At 40.0% G+C, this 21,355-nt stretch overlaps 3 protein-coding genes across 4 annotated transcripts; all 3 read right to left on the bottom strand.

The window, feature by feature from the left end:
• Positions 1–890: 890 nt before the first annotated feature.
• On the bottom strand, positions 891–14,359 carry snx25 (sorting nexin 25). Of its 2 annotated transcripts, XR_003298725.1 has the most exons (23): positions 14,151–14,359; positions 13,137–13,877; positions 12,260–12,344; positions 9,992–10,208; positions 9,043–9,215; positions 8,210–8,396; positions 7,733–7,803; positions 6,588–6,778; positions 6,239–6,370; positions 5,785–5,934; positions 5,534–5,659; positions 5,229–5,393; positions 4,863–4,994; positions 4,441–4,581; positions 3,918–4,031; positions 3,401–3,478; positions 3,040–3,123; positions 2,812–2,929; positions 2,612–2,678; positions 2,252–2,433; positions 2,048–2,148; positions 1,505–1,950; positions 891–1,313 (listed from the first exon to the last, which is right to left on the bottom strand). XR_003298725.1 is itself a non-coding variant. In XM_026358592.1 (22 exons), the coding sequence occupies exons 2-22, from the start codon at positions 13,485–13,487 to the stop codon at positions 1,885–1,887; spliced, it is 2,931 nt and encodes a 976-aa protein (XP_026214377.1). In that variant the 5' UTR covers positions 13,488–13,877; positions 14,151–14,359; the 3' UTR covers positions 891–1,884. The 2 variants fall into 2 exon arrangements, 1 of the variants encoding a protein (XP_026214377.1); XM_026358592.1 differs by having other exon boundaries at positions 891–1,950.
• A 1,099-nt stretch (positions 14,360–15,458) lies between these two features.
• fgl1 (fibrinogen-like 1) lies at positions 15,459–18,102 on the bottom strand. Its single transcript, XM_026358350.1, has 7 exons — positions 18,037–18,102; positions 17,460–17,628; positions 17,157–17,316; positions 16,983–17,080; positions 16,334–16,422; positions 15,786–15,973; positions 15,459–15,660 (listed from the first exon to the last, which is right to left on the bottom strand). Exons 1-7 carry the CDS (start codon positions 18,100–18,102, stop codon positions 15,462–15,464), a joined length of 969 nt encoding a protein of 322 aa, XP_026214135.1. The 3' UTR covers positions 15,459–15,461.
• Positions 18,103–19,161: 1,059 nt separating this feature from the next.
• On the bottom strand, positions 19,162–21,260 carry LOC113161089 (calmegin-like). Its single transcript, XM_026358606.1, has 6 exons — positions 21,212–21,260; positions 20,707–20,780; positions 19,915–20,034; positions 19,686–19,788; positions 19,448–19,521; positions 19,162–19,349 (listed from the first exon to the last, which is right to left on the bottom strand). The coding sequence occupies exons 2-6, from the start codon at positions 20,776–20,778 to the stop codon at positions 19,341–19,343; spliced, it is 378 nt and encodes a 125-aa protein (XP_026214391.1). The 5' UTR covers positions 20,779–20,780; positions 21,212–21,260; the 3' UTR covers positions 19,162–19,340.
• Between the last annotated feature and the right edge of the window lie 95 nt (positions 21,261–21,355).

Raw genomic sequence — 21,355 nt, 5'->3', positions numbered from 1 at the left:
GCATTTCAGTTTTCTTCTTTTACGACCAGAAGGACCCTCGGATGTCTTTAAACATCACAATTCCTGCTCTTATTTTGAGGGGAACGCTCCGGTCTCCATCCTGTCCTCTTACTTACTCTCTCTAACCTGACAGATCTCAGCTCAGCTGTATCCAGTCGCTTGTTCCCAAGTTTAGATTGCATAGAGATGCTACATCCAGCGTCTATGTCGCCGCCATATTGGAGCGGGGCTGTGGTCAGTTTTGTGTTTTTGGATATTCTCATGAAGTAGATGCCAAAGAAATAAAAAATAAATAAATAACAGATGACTATTTCTTTTTGCAATGTTTATGTTACTTTTCTTAAAGGTATATCCCATTACCTTTTACACACTACCAGTTATACTTCGATAGTTTAGTATTATTGATGCCATTACAAGTATTAAATAAGACACATGCAATGATGTAGTAAGCACAAGAAAAAAAAAGAAAGAAAAGAGAAAGAAATGCCATGAGTAGAGATGTAAAGAGAAAAAGCTATTGGCTGTATGACTGTTTCAAACACTGCCAATTAAACACTTTTAGATTGAAAACCACCCCAGCTGACTGCCTCCTGCCTCCTGAAGCTTGATTTTGACAATAGTGCACAAGGAAAAACAGTGTTTAGATGATTAGATCTACCACAATGGTGATAAAGGTAAAGTACTAGTTTAAAAATGGCACCAATAACTTTATCCTTCATTTAATTCTATCCATTTTACTTATTTGATTCATTCTTTGTGGGGGACCTTGCTTTCTATTACAAGACTTCTTCCCTTCACCCGTCATTTTCATGCCGTCCTTAAAGAAGTGTGTTTCTTCCCTTAGCGTTCTGCATCAGTGTCATTGTATTGTTTTCCACATCATCTTCCAGTCAATTTAACCATTTTATTTTCTCAAGTGCAGAGTAACTTCAGAGAGAGGTAATATTCCAATTGTATTACTTATGTGAAATATTTAATTCTAGGTCGTGTGGTTACAGGGACCATTTTAAGACAAAAAAAAAATGCTACTTCAACTTGTTTGCAATTTATTGCTCATATAAATGCTTTCTAAACAATTTTTGGTAAAAATAAAATCTATCAATAATAATCATAAATAAAATCATCACGATAACTTTTACATGACATTATATTGCACAATTATAAGCTGTAACAAGAATCACAGAACACAAGTGCTGTTGCTCAGGTTGTGTGTACGAGGAATGTTCAGAGGTCCGTGGGCACTGACACACACTGAAAATCTGACCTTCAGCTGTCTCTGCTGCATTTTATCTAACGTCTCTTCATTATCAGCTCTGCAAACAGAAGACCACATGATCAAGTTGTTTATACTCACAAACTGTTACTCAGCCTTCTAATCTATAGACTGCAATGACTTACATGAGAACAAAAAAATCACATCAGTGTCTTGTGGTCCAGATCTCAAGTTTCAGTGCTACTCAATAGAAAACAACTGCAGACATGGATCACGTAGTGTTAAAATTACCATTTGTTCTTTTGTGACCGTGGACTCTTCTAGTTACACTTTGTCTAGATGGGAAGAAGTCAGACTTTGTGAGGTTTCTCCCAATTCAGACAGGCATGTTTAGATCTGCACCACAACAAAGATCAAACATCAGCTGCTTTCAGTGTGGTGTCAGCCCAGCTCTTCGTTATTTCACAGAAAGGTTCTACCAGCAGCATCAGTGTGTACGTTCTGGCCAACACAGCCGCTGGTCTCTTTGAGGTTTAACCAAAATGCCGCCTCCCTGTCTAGCTTGGCAGATTACGACTGGTCAGCTACAGAAAGGCCTAAAAGATGAACCAGCAGGGCAGCAGTTTCATCCACAGACAGTTGTGTGAGTGTGTGTGGGTGTGTGCTCATGTTCACATATTGTCCACTTCCATGCTGAGTTCAGGACACAATTCTTTGAGTAACATTTCCATCAACACCTATCAAGAACAGTGAAGAAAGAAAAGCTTGTTGTTACATACTGCACTATGAATTCTATTTAATATTTGTTACGACAATGATGTTTTATACACTTACGTAGAGAAGGTGTTTGTTGGCACTAGCTTCCTGCAGGGCATTGAAGATCTTGATGATTCCATAGCGTGCATTCTGATGGCCAACTAAGTTTGCTAATGCATCTGATAGGAAACATATTAAAACAAACAAATGAGATGAGTCACATTTAGGATGTTCAATCGTTTAAGTTTTACAGGTCATGTTTGTTTGTGTTTCACTTCCTACCTGGGATATTGTCAAGTAGTTTCTGTTGTGCCCGTTCTTTAGTTTCACTGCGTTCGGAGTCAGTTCGGACCTTGATGTGTGGTGCTAACTCCCCGTTGGGCCAAAAGGTGTCCCTGAACACACTGATGTAACACACCAACATCTGCTCGCTAAAGATCCAGTTTACTGTGTCTCGGATCTGTCTGAAATCAAGCATACAACATGTTAACTTTGAAGCAGACGTCATAAAAATTCATATATAAGCAATATCTAGCACAAATCAGTCCTACAGTTTATTTTATAGTTACACTATATGTGTTGAACAAGTCACAAGTTGTGGTGCTGTTACTTGTTTCACCTTACAAATTTGCTACTACTTACTTGTTGATAGTTCGTCCAAATGTTACTTGGACTAGTGCAATTAGAGTCTTCCTCACCCACTTAAACACTGAACAGAAGGAAGACAAATAGACAAATTACAAATGAAAGCATTAATTAATAAAGTTTTTTGAATCTTGAATGGGTCCAAAGACACCTGGGATAAACAGTGTTAGTCAGAAAGACAGGAGTGCACCACTCACTTCCTCTGAGTTCAAAGATTTCTCCTATGAGCATGAAGCAGGGTTCAGCCAGTGCATCTTTCCTCCCATCAATCTCATCACCATAGTCAGACAGGTCGCTGTCATCATCAGCCTCCTCCTGTAGACAGCAATTACAATCATGTAATCCATATGATGAGACAAAACTGCTGCAGAGCTAAGATAGTCCACAATGTAGTGATGCCTCAGCGGCAATGCATGAGTGAGTACCTCAGGATGGGAGAAGAAATCTCCAGGCAGCCTCTCCAGGAAAGAGGCCAGAGAGAAAGACGACTTCTTCTGGATTGACATCACCTTCAAACATCAATCAGTGTATTATCAATATACAATTTACTGCATGGAATCATATTATCCCATCCCTGTCGTTTTGTTTTGTTAAATGCTAAACGCTACTTTTGGGAGTTTTGAGCACTTTCAAAACACAAATAACAACCTCACAGCACTGATGAAATACACAGCGTACTAATCCTGAGCTTAAGCTGACTGACAGCTCAAGCTACACTTGCTACACAAACCCAGTGCTAATTTCTTAATGTAAGGTCCTGTTTAAAAAGCATGAAAAACTGGTTACCTTGAGGTGCTCTGGGGACGGGCTGAGGAACGCGTAGAGAGCTTCAGACTGGCATAATCGCTCATCTGTCAGCAGACGCTATAAACACAGACACAGAGCTGAAATTGTCAACAGTATCATTTAGTTGGTCTCGTTAACCAGAGAAGGGCAGTGTGAGCACAGAGCTGGGCGTTGGCTGAGCTGTAGACTGAAGGAGTGATTCCTATCCATTTGTATTCTGGAGGATACAATTATAGATAGAAGCTATTGCCAGAGGAGAAAGACTATTAAGGTGGTTGTGGATTGTTAAATTTTAATGTATATTGACCTACTGAGTCAGCTGTAACACTGTCCATGAAGTCTAGATAATGATAGTTTAAAGACATAGATAAACTACTGAATTAGAAAGACACAAGTACAGTATTTTATAGGACAAAAAGTACGGGCAGCACTAAACTTATTATGTCGTTAAATTAGTAGTATATTAGATGTTTAAATAGCATAGTGCGATATAGCTTTAGATGCACTGTTTGTTTACCTGGAGAAAGGCATTGAGCTGAGTTTTGCTCTTGTCCAAGAACTTCTGGTCAATGGATTTGAAGGGAAGTTTACTGAGTGATGGTAACTGGAGTTTCTTCAATGACGGGAAACACTGTGACAGAGAGACAAAGTTCAAATGGGATTTTACAATAATTATAATATTATTAAAATTCTAATTATTTAAAAACACTACAGGGTATTACAGTAGATCTACTGACTCAACAATACTGTCACCAGCTTTTAGTCAATTTACGGTGACACATTTATTTACACATAGGGACTGGAAATGCTTTATACACACTTTGCTGCATCTGCATCTTGTCATGTGGATTTATTAGTGTATAACCTAAAATAAGTCTATTATAAAATCAATAGAGATTTTATATTGCAATACAGTTTAGAAAGTCTCTTTCTAATGGTACATGCATTAAAGCAATGAGCCAACAACAAGTGCTGCTGACTGCTTACTGACATTTAAAGGAAACCGCACCTGTACGTGTGCAGGTGTGCTGCTGTGTTACCTCAGTGAGTTTGCGGTGCAACATCTGGAATTCAGTGAGCTTCCTCTGGACGCTCCAGCGACTGTTGGTGGTCTCCTCACCCTCTACCAGGCTGACACACACACTGTAGCATGCTACAGTCTCACCACCTTCCTCTGTTGCCTGCAACACACACAGTTTGAGTGACAACTGTACACATTTAATAATATTTTCATACAATTGATCTACTGAGAGCAACATGGGAAAACACATTTACATGAATGATCAGGTTTAACAAGTTTAGAGTTATTTGGTATTAAATTTACACATGTAAAAAGTAATAAAGTATATGGTATGTATGTCCAGGCTTGACAGTTTTACACTCCTAATTAATGTATGTGTTGCTCTAACTTGTTACAGTCCAAGCCATCAAAAATCATGTTAATGCCAAGAAGAAAGATTACCTCTGCGGAGGTAATAGCAGCCCTCCAGTGTCCCAGGTTTTCACACCACCAGTCAGTCCTGATGATATGTTGCTGAAGTTCACTGTGTTCTTTCTCCATGGCTCCAATCTCTTCTTTTAGTTTACTTAGTATCTAAAAACATACATGAGACACATTTAAACAGTCTGTACTGCACATATTGTAAAAGCAATGCAAAAACACAAATCAACTATTAAGTTATGTTCCTGTCTAACTAAACAGCAAAATCTAGACACTGCAAACAAGTTTAGAGGCTCATGCTAGGAGGGGGTAGAGGTGCACATTCACTACTTTTGATGGGTGTGTGTGTGTGTGTGTGTGTTTATTCACAGCTGCTTGCTTTGTTACCTTTTTGTCTGGTTTGGGGGCATTCTGAATGGAGCCCAGGGCCTGACGCTTGTACTCTAGTTTGTCATAGAGTTGGCGGAGTTTAGTAGCAGCATAGCTGGCCTGCTCGTTGATTCCTTTAGTGCCTTCATCACAAGCCTCCTCACCTGCATCTAGACCCTGGCACTACATAGAGAGGGATACAAACCAATAGTAAAGACTAATTTGTTATTACAAATATTAAAATGACAAAATGAAATGAGGAAAGAAATGATATTCAGAAGTACAGTATGTCTATGTGCGTTATTCATGTATGCGTGTCTGACCCCTTCCTCTTTTTCTTCAGTGCTACACTGTGACTCGTTGTGCTGCTCATCGCGCCTGATCAGCCTGTCATAGAAGTCAGAAACCAGGAAGGAGGGGTAGTAACGTTCTCTCATTGTTTCAGCCACCTAGAAAATGTAGGTTTATCAATCAGTTGTTGTTTTTTTTTTAAACAAGATTGACGATTGCTTTGCTAAGGCCACAGTTGGTGCCATGGCTATAACACTTAGTTACTGAAAAAAGCAGCAGTTACCTGTTCCTGTAGTCGAACAAAGACTTGTGTTCCTCTGTTTCCCACCAGACTCTGTTGAATCTCCTTGAGAAGCTGCTTTTCCACTGGAATCTCTTTGCTCTCCACAAAGAACTTCTGATAGATTTCCCCAACTATCTGGGGTACTTCACTCTGTCAAACACAACAACAACAAATAGAAAACACACACTCATGTGCTTTCTCCGTTGCTTTAATATGCTGTATTACAGCCCTAATGTCATGGAACAGCACTACAAATCAACAGCTGATACATTGTACATAAACAAACATGAAAAAGACTCATGAAAATTTGTCAATAGTGTCTGACACTCAGGCACAGCACTTGTACTGCACGCTAGTGCCAGTACATTTCATTCATTACTATGTTATTATCCTCCTAATACAGTAAACTGATGCCTTTGTTGAGCTAAACCTCTGGAATGTGAGTGAAGGTCACCTTATTGGCAGTTTTCAGAGTTTCCACCAGTTCCCAGAAGCTAATCAGAGCTCTTTTATCAACCTTCTCCATGTAAAGTCTGAAATGCTCCCTGTAACCTGGATTACACAAGATGTCATCAAACTGGAGAATCTGGATTTGGAGGGGGGTGGGGGGTAAGAGAGAAAAACACAAAACAAAAACTTAATATTTTGATCCACAGTGAAAATCCTAAACCAGAGTCACAGTAAAGTGATGCTCCCTAGAAGAATTTTCTAAAAAGATACTAATTGTAACTTTCAATGTCAGACATATTCTAAATGTGGTCACTTGACACAGGTCACACCATTCCACATTGTATGAGTCCTACCTTCTGACTTTGAGGCTCATCTGTGTCATCACCCCCTCCTTCCTCATTGTTTTCATAGTTTGGTCCACCAAGAAGACGGATTCGCTTTTCACATTGTTTCTTAGCAACAGTCAACTGATTGATATACCGTTTCATATCTCTGGCCCTCAGCAGGTCTGCCTTCATGGCTGCTGACTCTTTACCTTTTCGATCTGAGGGAGAGAGAAACAGTGGTTGAAAGGAAAACTTAACTAGCTTTTGTCCCACAATAAAGCAACTACCTGGTGTGGAGTAAACATAGCATTGCTAGATGTTGATTCTGATTCTGATTCTAGTCTTGTACATTTATATTTAAACCTTTCTTAAAGTAATTTTTCAAATATGTATCAGTTATGAATAAGTATTTTCAGCATAGTAACAAGACAAAACCTAGTTCCATACAAGTTTATTTTTATATATGTAAACATACTTATGTAATTTATGTAGCCCAAAACTACATGTAAATACTAATCAGCTTAACAACAAATGTAATCCATTGTCTCAGTAACTGGTTTAGTCTGTCTCTTTGCTGTGATGTAAAAATCCAGTTCACAAATTAGGGCAAAAAAATTAAATTAAATTTAAAAAAATGTGCTACCAAGGGTCAAGTCACAATAAATAGAAATGTATTAATTATTCTGACTCTACAGTATTAAGGGCAGTAACGACTTCACAAGCTTCCTGGCCATATGTCAAAGTGTCCATGGAAAATAAGACCCCAGTCACTGAGGTGGCTTAAGTGGACTAAGGGTCCGCTGTGGAAACATGAGACAATCCGCGAAAAAAGAAACAGAATCCTTGCTTTATTAATACATGTAAGAAAACCAGCCTGTTTCACATGCCATTTGAATTTTTACTCTCAGGTTCGGTTTTCATCGTCAGTTCTCTGTCTTTAACCTGACAGGAAGGTGCACTCACAGGCCACCTTAGAAGTGGCGGACATAGCCAAAACGTCACATCAGACCTGACCACCCACTTCTCCAGCGACAATCACAGTTGTTGAAAGACTTTTTTCCCGTTTTACAGGGAAGCCAAAATAAATTGAACATGATTTTCAGAATACAAAGGGTGAAGTGCGCACTGTAAATGAGCCTTCTCAAAGGTTGAATTTTTCTTCATTTGTTTACCTTTCTGCTTCTTGAGCTGAGGCAGGCTGCTGATGGTGGTGGCATGAATAATCTCTACCACTATCTGATACCTAAAAAATAAAAAAAGATAATTAAAATAAATGAGTTTATGCCATTTTATTATAGTATGATTCCATAATGTAATCTATGTTAGAACCGATCCTAAATTTTCTGAATGTGTTAAATACGTCAGCAACAAATCTGAACTGAGACAATATTTCTCCTACTAAAACAAGACAATATAGTAGCAAAATATCTACGCTGCATTTAGATCTAGTATTTTGCTGCAGAGACACAGTCTGTTCCCATGGTAACCCTGCAGCAGCAAATAGACTAGTTGTTAGCACTGTCTGGTTAACATGTTTGTCTATGTACACAGTAGGAGTCATTTGAGGAGTTATTTGTATGAACAGGTCAGTTTAATAGGACGGTGCAAGTGTATATACAGTACGTGGGTGTGTGCTGTTACTGCCGTGCCTGAGTTGTGTGAGGAAATTGACATCAGCAGAAGTTGATATTAGTTTGATAAAGTCTTCATAGGAGGCAGCGTAGGTGTAGGCTTTCTTCTGCTGCTCAGCCTGCTGCTCCCTCTGCTCCAACTGAGACAACAACATCCTGTTTATGGAGTCTGGATCACTGAGCACTTCGACCAAAGGCTTCAACACTGGACACAGATGTAAAAAGGTATATAAAGATGTTAACCGAGTGAGAATCGCTGTCCGCTCAGATTCAAGGAACTTCAAGGAAATGCTGTTAAGCTTCAGTGAAAAACACATGACATGAACAGACAGACTAATTCTGTGTGGACACATACAGCCCAGTGAAAATAGATCTGTATGCCGCTGAACTGCAATGAACCCCACCCCCATGTTACTTCATGGTCTCAACACTCCCATCCCTCTAATAGCTCTTCTTTCTGTCTTTCTCTCTCTCTCCACTGGTCTGACCTTTCAACCTTGTCAGTGATTAAATGGTAACAGTGGACCTTTTTCTCAGCAGACATTTTCACTTGTTCTAGCAGGTGTACTGAATAACATTATCAATGCCTACATTCCTTTGGACTGTCCACAAAATCTATCCTGAAAGGTCAAACATGCACAATAGCACTGTAAGGCCTTATAAGTGGAACACCTGACTGAACATTGATTCAAGCCATTCAAGTCCATTTCTTTATTTTCCCACCATGGCCATGGCAACAACAAAAGATGGGAAGAACAAAGGATGTCTGACTTTAGAGTTTGTTGTTGTCAGCAGCTGACCCAAGTACAGGCACAGCACAGTGACAGCACTCGGCACAACACACACTCTACCTTTAGTAGTGATGACTTCTGTGAGGCAGCAGCGTAGTGTATGTGACTTGGCATCCTTTTTTGGCAGCAGACATAACAGCAGTATTCTGGCTACACAGCGGAGGAAGGCCAGCTCTGAGTCTGCACTGACCAAACAGGGATGTAGAGGAAATGGGCGAGCACACTCCTCTGGTCTGAACACACACACACACACACACACACACACACACAGACAAACAAACACACACACACACACACACACACACACACACACACACACACACACAGACAAACAAACACACACACACATTAAAACTGAGATATAAAAAGAGAAAGAACATTTTAAATACTATTCTAGCACAGCCTGTGATCGTATTATGAGATGCCACTGTCATTTTTATTCAGGCTTTGGCGATGTCACGTCTCACTGCCTTTGCTACCAAAATCTGACTGAGGACACATTGCTGCTACATTGTTCCTAAACTATTGAAGATGAGGGCAGCCAGACATCTCTGTGGTGTGATCAAATCATAGGTCTCGCCTGACTTGGCAGGATAATGAAACCAGATAATGTGTGAATCATCACTCTGTCTGTCTGTGCTCTTTCTGTACCCTGCAGATGCTGTCTAGGGTGGAAGAAAGTGACTTTGGAGGATATTAATGTTATTTAAGCTGCACTGAACTGCTATAATTTCAAAGGAATTCTTTTTAGTAACACATGACTAGTACTAGAGCTGATAACTAAACATTACAAGCATATGAATATATTATTTTTAAGTAGTTTTAAGTGGGTTAGTTAAGCTAATGTTGCTTTAATTGTTTACATTTGTCTGGAAGTTGAGTCATGACTGACTGAACAACCATTCAACCTAACAAGAAGGAACTCCAGTTGCCATGACTCAACTTCCAGATAACTTCACCTGGACGACTGAGAATCTTCACCAACATGTTTACAATTGTGTTTGTGTACCTTGCAGATGCAGCCTTGAGGTCTGTGAAGTGTGTGTGTAGGATGCGGATGCTGTCATAACACACTACGTTGACAAGGTCTATGTTAGCAAGTCTCAGTCTCAACTGCACAATCATCTGCCACCAGTCCTCTGACAGCATGGCGTACAACTGGCCCTCATCCCGGCTCAAAGGAATGTACCATGACTGAATGTAGTCTCTGTAGGCATAGTCAAAAACTGGGGGAGAGAACAGTAGAGTTTATGAGATTAAGAATACCACACACAGACAGTAAAAGGAAAGAAATACAAATATTTGATTCTATCTATTCTATGTATTTGAAGTTTGTACCCAGAAGTATTGCTGATCGATAGATCAATGTCTCGGTTCTGTTTAGTTGTGAATGCTCTCCAAGACCCCTGATTTACCCAATGTGTGTATGCAGTAGTTTCACTTCCTGAAACCCCAGGTGCTGCAATACTGATGCAGCCATTGAAAAGTAGTAGAAGCTTCTTCCATCCCTATCTAAGTTTGTTTATCTTGTGCAGGATTATAAGGGACAGAGTTTACTCCTGCATGTATTGGGAGAGAGGTTAAGTACACCCCACACAAGGAACCATGACAGGACTGACACATTTAGACTCTCAGACAAAGACAACCATTCACACTCCCATTCAGAACTGCATTTTATCAGACTGTGGGAGAAAACCAGTAGCATTTTAGACAGTCCTTCCACAATGCATAAATAACTCATGCAGAACACATGCAAACTCAGACTCACACGGAAAGGCCACAGGTGGGTGGTGGTGACTCAGTTACTGTAGATCAATTCTTTTCAACCTCTTATCTAGTGTTATAAATACTGCATAGTTTTATGTCTAAACTCTGAATGTAATATGAAAAGGTAAAAGTCACAAATTAAATGAACACAGACACACTGTGTATATGATAAGCAGTCACTAGCTTAATCGTTAAACTGCTTCATGTAAAGGGGCCACAGTTTTCATTCCATGCCACTGTTTATACAGTCCCCTGAAAATAGTAATAAAAGCTGAAACTCCCCTATCCATCTTTTTATCTGGATAGGATCAATCCTAATTATATCAATTCATACTGATGCTGTAATAACATCATACTGATGGTACTAATTCAGATTTACTCCTCTTTAAATAACAAAAAGTAGAATTCCATAAATCATACTTCCTTTTCTATCTGGTAATTAAAGAAAACATTTTCAACTTTTCAGCTGTATCTAGTTCAAGAGATCTTAACATGTTTCCAAAAATAACCAAAGAGCAAATAATGTTATTGGATCTGGCACTATGGTTACAGCAAGGCTCGGGAGGTTCAATCATATGATCATTACATTGCTGTAATTACCGGTATATTCATTCTTATTGTGTAGGTTACCAATACACCAGGTGGTGGATATACATTCTTTTCTCACACGCAATCTAAACAACAGCCAATCTTGCAAAAATCTCAAAGATACATTTTTACAAGTGACTTTTTTGACAGTGAGCCTTATATTGTTTTCATAAACCTTTATCACACTATGACCAGAAGAATCTTTTCAAAGCACTCGTGGGAGCATGTGCAATTATTATTGTTATTATTATCATTATTATTATCATCATCATTATTATTATTATTATTGTTTTTGTTGTTGTTGTTATAAGACATACTTTATTTATTCAGCTGGGGAAGTTGTTGTTTGGACAGCTGCAGTAGATGATGGCGCTACTGTGGGGGACAGTAGAACACCTCGACATATAGTGAGGAGGACCCAGGCATTAAACCAGTAACGATTTATAGACTACTGTTCTACCAACAGAGCCAACTGCTACCCCAAAATACACACCCGCATTGTAAATCCTGAAGCCATCTGTTACTTGGCAGCCAGAGATGCTGTTCTACTAGTTATCTGGAAGTTGAGTCATGGCAACTGGACTTCCTTCTTGTTAGGTTGAAACATTTCTCACCACTCATCCAGTTCCTTTAGATTGAAGAAGCTACCTGGATGTCTGACAAGCTTCACTGACATGTTCTACTAGTTGTGCCTGATTGCATGTCTGTGTGGAATTTTATGCATTTATGCTGTTCGACTGTTGTAATCCACTATGAGTGGGAAAGGGATGAGGGACACAGTTCATGGTGACTGACCAGTCAGCAGTTTTCACAAAAACAGAAGTTTTTTGTTCGCAAGAGGGAAAGAATGAGGTGCCTCCATACTTATTTACATGAATGTGGACATGAGATAGACATAAAACAAAAAAAGTAAACTTGTTACCTTCCTTCAGAGTTTTGTCCACATTGTGTGACACTACCACCCTCCTGCTCTGGCTTAACTCCTGAAGCGGCACTGAAAAACGAGCCTGAAATACAGCAGGAGCAAAATCAATTCACCTCCATCACAGATAGGGATGACAGCATAAGATCAGGAAATATTGGGCAGCAACAGCAAAGGGTAGAAAGATTAAGAGCAGTATGTTTAATAAGCCTAAAAAAAATCCTAAAAAACAAAGCAAACCAATTTTGTTGTAGCACATACAACATGTCGACTAGGTGGGGCTTGTGACAATATTTCTGCACTGTCAACATCAATAAGTCATCAGTGCACAGCAGGAGCTGCTGGGCTATGCCTGCCTATGAAGGCAAGCTGCCAGTCAATTGCAAGCACACAAACGATTTCCGTGAAGAATAAATCACCATAAATGCGTGTGTGTGTGCACATGTTTTAGTGTGTGTTAAAGTGTGTCTAAATCCAGCAGCACGACTCATTTATTATAGAAAAACACAGTGACGATCCGGGGGCAGGGAGAGGAGATGAAAGAGGGGAGAGAGATGGGGAGGGGGGGCGAAATAGTTGAGAGGGAATAGGATGAAGCAGCAAAAGGCAGACAGCTGGGCATGCAACAACGAAAAAAATACTGAACTCTAATGAGTATTTTCAACATTAGAGATTTGGGTGACACTTAATTGTACACGACTGATGTTTTTCTGTTAAGCAATTCCAGCAGTACTTGGAACGTGAGGTCATGATTAATAATGTAGTATGGCTCTGACATCATAGAGGTCTAGGCGAGTGAGTGTGTGTGAGTGTGTGTTACTAAAGATAAACTGTATATGAGCAGTGAGTTTGAACTAGGAGATAACAAGTATCGTACCATGAGCTTGTTGAAGAACTCCAGCTGTGCCGCCGACTGCCTTCTGTTTCTGTCAAAGCAGCTGACTTTGAGAGGACTCTTTCTGACTAGCAAAACAAAGCTCCCAGCCAGGAAACACAGCAGGGCGAATGACACATATATGAACAACTTCAAGAAGAATGAGGTGAGGGTCAGGCCTCCCCAGAACAGCTGAAACACTACTGCTGCCACCACGCCCAGGCAAAAAGCCGGGACGAAGTGGATGGAGGAGTTGGCAGAAGAGGTGGAGGTGTCAGGCATGGGCCCCTCTTCCTCTCCGGTACTGCTGCTCCCTCCAGCCAATGGCGTAGTGGTAGTAGAAAGGGTAAGCATACTGCGACCCCACCATCCATATATGAGTCACTAGTAGTTAGGCTGAAAAGTCGGTCTCCTAGTCCATATGCCAGGGCACAGCGGCAGGTATACTGTGTACACTCGTGTATACCCTCGATCACAACCCTGTCTCCAAGAAGAGGCATCCCCGCTCTGACATCTCCTCACCGACACACACGGCTATGTTTTCCCCGCTCCTAGCATCGACACTCCCGACAGCCGGAGGCACGGGGCACTGGCAGCTTACTCATTCACAACAGGGTACCCCAGGCAAACGACCAAAGCACCGGGCTTGTCCTGGAATGGGCGTCAGGAGCTGGCAGTCGCTCAGAAAGGAGACAGAGAGTCGCCCCGGGGTGATGGGATGGATGGAGCAATAATCACCGTCACCTTGGAGACAAATGGGTGCAAGAGTAGCTTAGTGACTGTTGCTAATTGACTGCGCTAGCTTCGCTAAACCGGGAAACCAGTGTAAGCTAGTGTTTTCTGCGTTAAAATAAAACATAAATGCATACACTACAAAATAACAGCCAGCAGATAATCTCGAACAGCCTTACAGTTGGGCTACAAAGCCAGTTCACTGCCATAACGACAGCTAAAAGGAGCTAACTAGCTTGCTTGCTATGTAACCAATTCAACATAAGCTAATGTTAGCTTACTTACCTATCGTTAAAGGATGTGCGGTAACAACGCTACATTGTCGCCACCCCCTGTGTAAAAAACTGTATCGGAAGCTTTGTCACACACGCAGCGACAAAATGTGTCAAGTCCGAAATCCCGACAGATAAAAAAAATAAATAAATACAAACAACGAGTGACTGTTATTTTGCTCGAGCTCCAGCTGACTGCAAAGGTCTCAGACTAACGTGAGAGCTGTCAGCCAATCAGCGGCGGTGTTCACCAGGGATGGTGCGCACGTATTAGCTATTGAGACCGTCTGTGTGGGCGGGGTTTGCGTCAGCATTGCTGTGGCTATGCCATAGTGGAGAAACACCGCCCAGCTGGACAGTTACATGGTATAATCAAGTATACATCCAGATAAAGAATCCAGAGCCCTATCTGCCTCTCTGCTGTGACGTTTGCTTTTTCCTGTTGATTGTGTTTTAATGTCAGAGATCATTAAAAATCGCTTTCTTATTATGATTTTATTCAACAGAATATACTGAACAACTGCTGTTGTTGTCAACAATAAGCATCATCATCCGTATAATCACAATGACATGACTTTCCTGGACATTTTGACATGCATAGATTTGTATGAAGTAATTCAATCATCACAGTGTAATTATGTTTTATTTCTTGAATTGTGGTTATGATGCAAAGAGCAAAGAGCCAGAGTTAAAGGTAAATGGTAAAATCACAAGCTGGGTTGTTAATAGATTGTAAGAGTGACATGAAGTACATGACATGGAGTCTACTGAAATCAGAAATAATAACTCAGGGTTTTTGTGTTGGCATCAAAGTAATCAGATGTCTATTCAAATTCTTCATGATACATAGACAATTTGTTTATAGATTAAAATGCTGATTTAACTCAAGGTCCTACTGACAGCCATATGACATAATAACGTGTCCTTTCACTGCCTTCAGTCTAACATTTCTGCCTGTGTCTGGTACACACACTGACATCAGATTTCCCTTTTTTCCATTAAAACGCACATTGTGCATGCTACTTCCCCTTCAAACATCCATGTCTCTAAATCAGAGGGGAAAGTTTCACAAGCAACAAGTATGAGTCAGCTACATATTCACTATTGTGGTGATGTATCAGTTTCATTTAGCCTTTCAGAGGCAGGTTTGGGTTATATGTACTGTGTCTGGTTACTGTTTCTCTCAGTGCAACCTGACAAGTGCATCATAACTTTACATGTACAGTGTGTTTTAAAATGTTTTTAATTGTAAAAAGATGAATAACATACCAGAACTGAATATTTCAACCCAAAAAGCAAATATTTGACATGTGCTCAATGCGATCTAGGAATGCGGTCTGTGATTAACAGCATTGGGGTCATCAATGGGATCCACTGTGAAGTCGATGGGTCGCAGCTTCATGATGCTGGTCTTCAGAGAGTACCACCAGCCTCTCCAAGTGTACCAAACAACACCATTATCTGTCAGTGCGCTGTAGTGACCGTTGGGGTAGTACATGCCGTTGAGATGGGCCAAGTGACACCTTGATAAAGTGAGAGAAGAAGAAACGAATGTCTGTGGTCATTTGGCTGCATGTGTTTGCATACACAACACACTATGTGTATTGTCTAGTGGAAGAGCAGACTGTCTAATTACAAAAACCCATACTTGTTGAACCACCATCCTCCTTTGTCTTCCTCGGCACAGTTTCCTTTGTAGTTATCGTTGTCCTGGTCATATGTGCTGAATTTTATCCCATGGTGACTGGCCCACTCTGACACACCAACGTAATAATTTCCAGACAGAGCATCTCCAGCTGTGCCCGCATAGTCTCCAAAAGTAAGTCGGTAATGATCCTGCAGGGGAAAAAAGAGCAACCTGCATTAGTAAAAATGTTAAAGGAATAGTTCAACATTTTGGTAAATCACATTTTAGACATGTTTTAATGGTTCATCCTGATTATTATTGAGACAACGGTAGGTGGATATTTTACTTTTGGACAGAGAAAAGCTAGCTATTTCTTCCTGCTACCAGTCTAACCACCAATCTAACCATCATCAAGGATCATTAGATGTGCCAAGTAATTATTATACATCAGACACTTGTCTCAGCATTATCAGGCATGTGGCGCCTTAGCAAAATCAACCTAACCAAACCATTCAGTCTAATATCTGAGCGTTTTCTACACTGTAGTGATCAGTCAGCGTCAACTTCACCTTTTCATCCGCCACTTTAAAGTTCTTGTACTCGGCATAGCGCTGGCTACCATCGAAGTCCTCCAGGTTGATTCTCACAGAATAATTTCCTGGAACAGAAAGGGTCCCATTACATTCATTTTGGTTTGGTGTTTTTCAAGTTTTCTTTAAAGCATTTATTCACGGGGAGCAGATGTAGACAATCTACAGCATTTTAGGCTGCATTTAGACAGACCTTCGCTTCACATTAAAACAATGAAAATGGTTGTGTTGGTTGGTGATGGTGTGTTACTTTAAGATGTGTGTTTTTAAAGCACATCACGTGAAAAACATGTCACAGTGGTTTGTAATACTTCACAACTTAATACAGTGACAATTGTTTTATTTTTAGTGTGACTATCAATAGAATGACACAGAAAAAGTACTGTACATAGCAGAAATATGACATTTCATGATATTACCATATCAGATAACACACCATGAACGCACACTTGGATGAACATGATTGGCCAATACAGTACTGGATGATTTCATGTTTCACTGCATAAAAAACGTTCTTTCCACAAAATGCCTTAGACCTTTAGTAAGCACCCATAGCCGATATAAGAAATTTACGTGTGAAGCTTTAAAGGACAACATTCAGCGAATGGTTTTTGGAAGTTGTGATCACCTTGTGTGGTGATGTAATGCAGGTTGTCATTTCCAAGCCAAAACTCTCCTAGTTCTGCATTCATGTCTCCAAAACCATCCTTATACTCCACCCAAGACCTACACAGATATAGAATGATAGATTACGATTTGTTTCATTTATTTTACACACACCGTTCTGTGGCTTCAGACACACCTGTTAAATCTCTCTACACCGTTGATCCGTCTCTGTATGACGGTCCAACCGCCTCCATCACTCATATCACAGTAGGCTCTGACTGGAGAAGAGCTGCCGTGGGGTCTGATTCTGTAGAAACCACTTGAGTTGGAGCCAGACTTAAAGAGCTGGGAGCAGTCTAACAAGCATACACATACAAACACACGATATATTCCACATTGTCTGGTTTGTGTTTCAGTAATATGAGACCTAAAAGCAGATATTTTACACTTGGTTTTCACATGTTGTTTTTTCATTCCTGAGGCTGAGGACCTCGCTGACCTGAGTACTGGGTGTCCTGGCTCTGGTTAACTCTGCCTTTGTACTTGTTGCCAGGTTCGTTCAGCAGCTGTAATCTGTGTAGGACGAGTTCTTGCTTCTGAAGCTGGTCCATCAGAAGCTTTTCTTGTCCCCGCAGACGAGCAATCTCCTCCTGGCAACTGTCTGACGCCTACACTCGTACAAACAGAGTTTATTGTGAAGTGTTTGTTCATTCATATTCATTCTTTCACACTGATATGAAACACAGTGGGAATGCAAAGAGTGAACAAATGGAAGCTCTCATGTTAAGTCCGGAAAAATATTTGAATATTTGAAAATGTAGACATACAGTTTGGATAAATATGGATCAAAATTCATTGTTTTATATCTTGAATTGTTTAAATATACAACAGTGGTTATTAAACCTACATAAATCCTTTCACGATACACACATAGAAACACATGTAACCATCTATAGAAACTACCATACATTAAGATATAAACACAAACGTTTGCTGTGGAGCTGATTCGCAAAAGTCTAGTTGAGATGATTTTGTAAACCATCAAATCTAACTGAGCCTCGTTGCAGGGTACTTACACTGAGAGGCTGAGAGCAAGCTGTGATGACCATCAGTCCTGCGAGCAGCTGCACTGGGCTCCCCATTGTCTAACTACACTATACACTGTAAGTCTGAGGAAGACGAAGGAGTCTTCTACATGTCCGAGTGCACTTTTGTCTGTCTTATCTGATTTCTATCCAGCAGCCTTGTAAGATTGTTCTTCACACATGGGGCAAACAAAGCTGTGGCCAAAGAGAACAAGAAACCACCCAAATACCTGATTCTCTACAGTCATAAAATATATTTTTTTAAACTATGCAGGGAGTGTCTAGAACAGATGCACATGTGCCAACAAGACACTCTTTTTAAACTCCTTTTATGGGCTTATGTAATACAATATAGAAGAAAACTGAGATAGGTATGACTTTTTCATGTTAAGAGTTTTTAATGTGAAAAAAACTCCAACCACATTCTTCAGCAAACATGCATTTTATTAAAGGAGACACATCATAAAGGGAATTTTCCAGTGTTTGCACTGTATTCACATATCTATCTGTGTTCTGACATCTGTCTCATCCTCTTTTTATTCATCGCTGTCTTCTGTTCTCCACTTGCCAGCTCTTTGATTATTTCCGTTGCCTGAATGTCCAGCACTGTCAGTGAGTGCCATTGAAGACTGGAGTAGTCATTCTGTAACGAGCGACATTGTGCCGCTTCAGATAAATGATCAGCAACCAGCTGAATGCCACTGAAGGTCAGGTCTGAACAATGCGGGACGAGGCAGAGGCATTTTATGCTCGCAGGATCGCAAAGGAAGGTGCGTCATGTGGCTGTGAACTGATTATTCAACACATATTCTTCCTGCCAAAGACAGACGGGCTTCAATAGCAAGGTGGACACAGGTTTGGATATTGACAGGCATGTATTGTGTTATATGTGGAGCATTAGGTGTCACACGTGATATAAAGTATACAGTACAGTTTGGGAAATGCACTTATTTCCTACTCATATATGATAAGTATGCAGCAAAAGTAGCAGGTTAGCTTAGTTACTTAGTTTTAATTTTTATATAGTTTAACATTTTACTTTCTATTATTAATAATTTAATTACATTTCACAAAATGTAGAATCCTTAACATAAACACAAATGCACAAATTCAACCGAACACATTAATGAGAAAAACATGATTATTTTATTTCAAAGTTATCTTTTAGAAGCCCTAAATGACGGACGTATGTTCCTCCGGTTTTAGCAGCTACCATTGGTCATAGGCCAAAGATCTGGTTTTGTACAATCCGCAGTGATCTTGCAGAGCTTCCATTCCTGAGTTTGCAGCAGTGATCAGAGAACCTGAACACATAAACATACAGAATCTATTTTCACTCACCATTTCACTAACACGTACATCAAGATTTGCATTTATTTTTACACTAATTGTTTAGTCTCACCTTAAGGTCTAAGTCGGACTTCCTCTGGTTATTATGAGCGTCTCTCCTCCTTGTTACAGGTTTATCTGCATTTTCTAAACCGAGAAATAAAAATGAATCACTGAGCTGAAACAATTGCTGCCAATACTAGCACTACGGATACCATCACACTCGTTACCACCATGCTATTACTACTTCTGATGTTGTACCACTAATACGGATACATATATTGAATTGAATATTTAAAAAGAAGTACTACCTTTGATATCTTCCACTTGTGTCAGCGGTGAGAACTCAGTATCATCTGGTTGAGCATCATCAGACTTCTTATAGTAATACTGTTGATCAGGGGGCCCAAACCTCTGCAACACATTCATACAAATATACACACTCATACCATTTGGTTCACACTAGAGGTTGAGACCAGCTGACGCCTCATGTAGTTCTGTGGAAAATTATACAAACACACATGAGCAAACTTTCTGTACCTTGTCAGGCCACATGAAGCTTATGAAGAGAATTACAGGAAGTCCAACGGTGAACACATAGACACCCCAGAGCCAAGGGCGCTGTTGGGTGGCCAGAAGGAGGCTCTCTATGATACCTGGCTAGAGTGCACAAACAAAGATTTTATGATTGAGTAGTCACAGCATAAAACTACTTGTAAACAGCAAAGTTACAAAAAATGTCAACGAAACAAATAGTATGGTGACCAAAAACAAAAATCAGGTGTCTGCATCATAGGAGGGAGCCCATAAATTCCATGGTCGGAGTTAAATCATCTTCATTTGTTTGTGGGCATTATACATTTGAGCATTAGGTGGTGTGTGAGTACGGTCAGTGGAGAAACTATAAACACTATCCAATGCTTTTCTAAATGCAGTTTGATCATTGTGAGAGAAAAGTAAAGAGATGTGTTGTATTTTGGTCCATGATAAATTGTAGGACCCTGGTTATGGTTATGTGGAGAGTTCAAAGATTAAGAATAGTAAAAGCAAAGGTGTCTATTTTGGTTACGCTCTTGCATTTTATGTCAAAAAAGGATCTTAGAAATATTACAGAATAGTAAGTAGTCAAGGTCTCAACCTGGTTCATACATTTATTAAGTTTAGTAACGTTACAATACATTTCAGAGCCATAAAGATTTAAAAAAAAAAACTATAAAAGAATATGTTTTGTGTCTGTGTGTCAGTGTCAAAAAGGTTTTTACAAGGGAAAATACTTTTGTTACCAATGATTCATAGATAACGTTTATTCCAAATGAAAAACACCAGTCTTACCTCTGCTGCAGCAGACACTGGTGTCACAGTGACTATAAGAGTCACACACAGCAACACAAAGCTGATCCCCATCTCTGAAACACACACTTTAATGCACACACACACACACACGCACAGACATAGAGTAATGATCAATATGCTGTATTTGCACGCATGGACACACAGGAAACACATAGAGATAAGTCCACAGATAAGACGATAATCACAGACACTGACTGAGACGTGAAGAAAGAAACACGCTTTCTGTTGTTATCCTCGTTTCCAGATTTATTATACACACAATCAGGCTGGAACTGTGAGACAGAAAGAAAGAGGATAGAATTTAAAAGGCTTCTGATAATGTAAACATAATTCAATGCTAGAAAAGAGGCATGCACGGCGAAAAAAAGGGGAAGCAGAGTGAGACAAAAGAGACAGAGCAAAGAAACAAAAGAAAGAGAAAGAAGTGAGAGTAAAAGTAAGAGAATAAACAGAGGAAGCAAAAGACCTGACAGTGTGTTTCTACCTTCTAACACTGACTTTCCACGAGTTCACCACAAAGTCGCTTCCTGAAATCTTAGTTTAAGTCATGTGATGTTGGACTTTGGTCCCAAGCAACTTGCTGACATGCTGCAGAGCATGCTATGGGCGCATTAGATGAGCATGAACT

The sequence above is a fragment of the Anabas testudineus genome, chromosome 10 (assembly GCF_900324465.2).
Source record: "Anabas testudineus chromosome 10, fAnaTes1.2, whole genome shotgun sequence".
NCBI lineage: Eukaryota > Metazoa > Chordata > Actinopteri > Anabantiformes > Anabantidae > Anabas > Anabas testudineus.
This window is presented reverse-complemented; position numbering and strand designations above follow the sequence as displayed.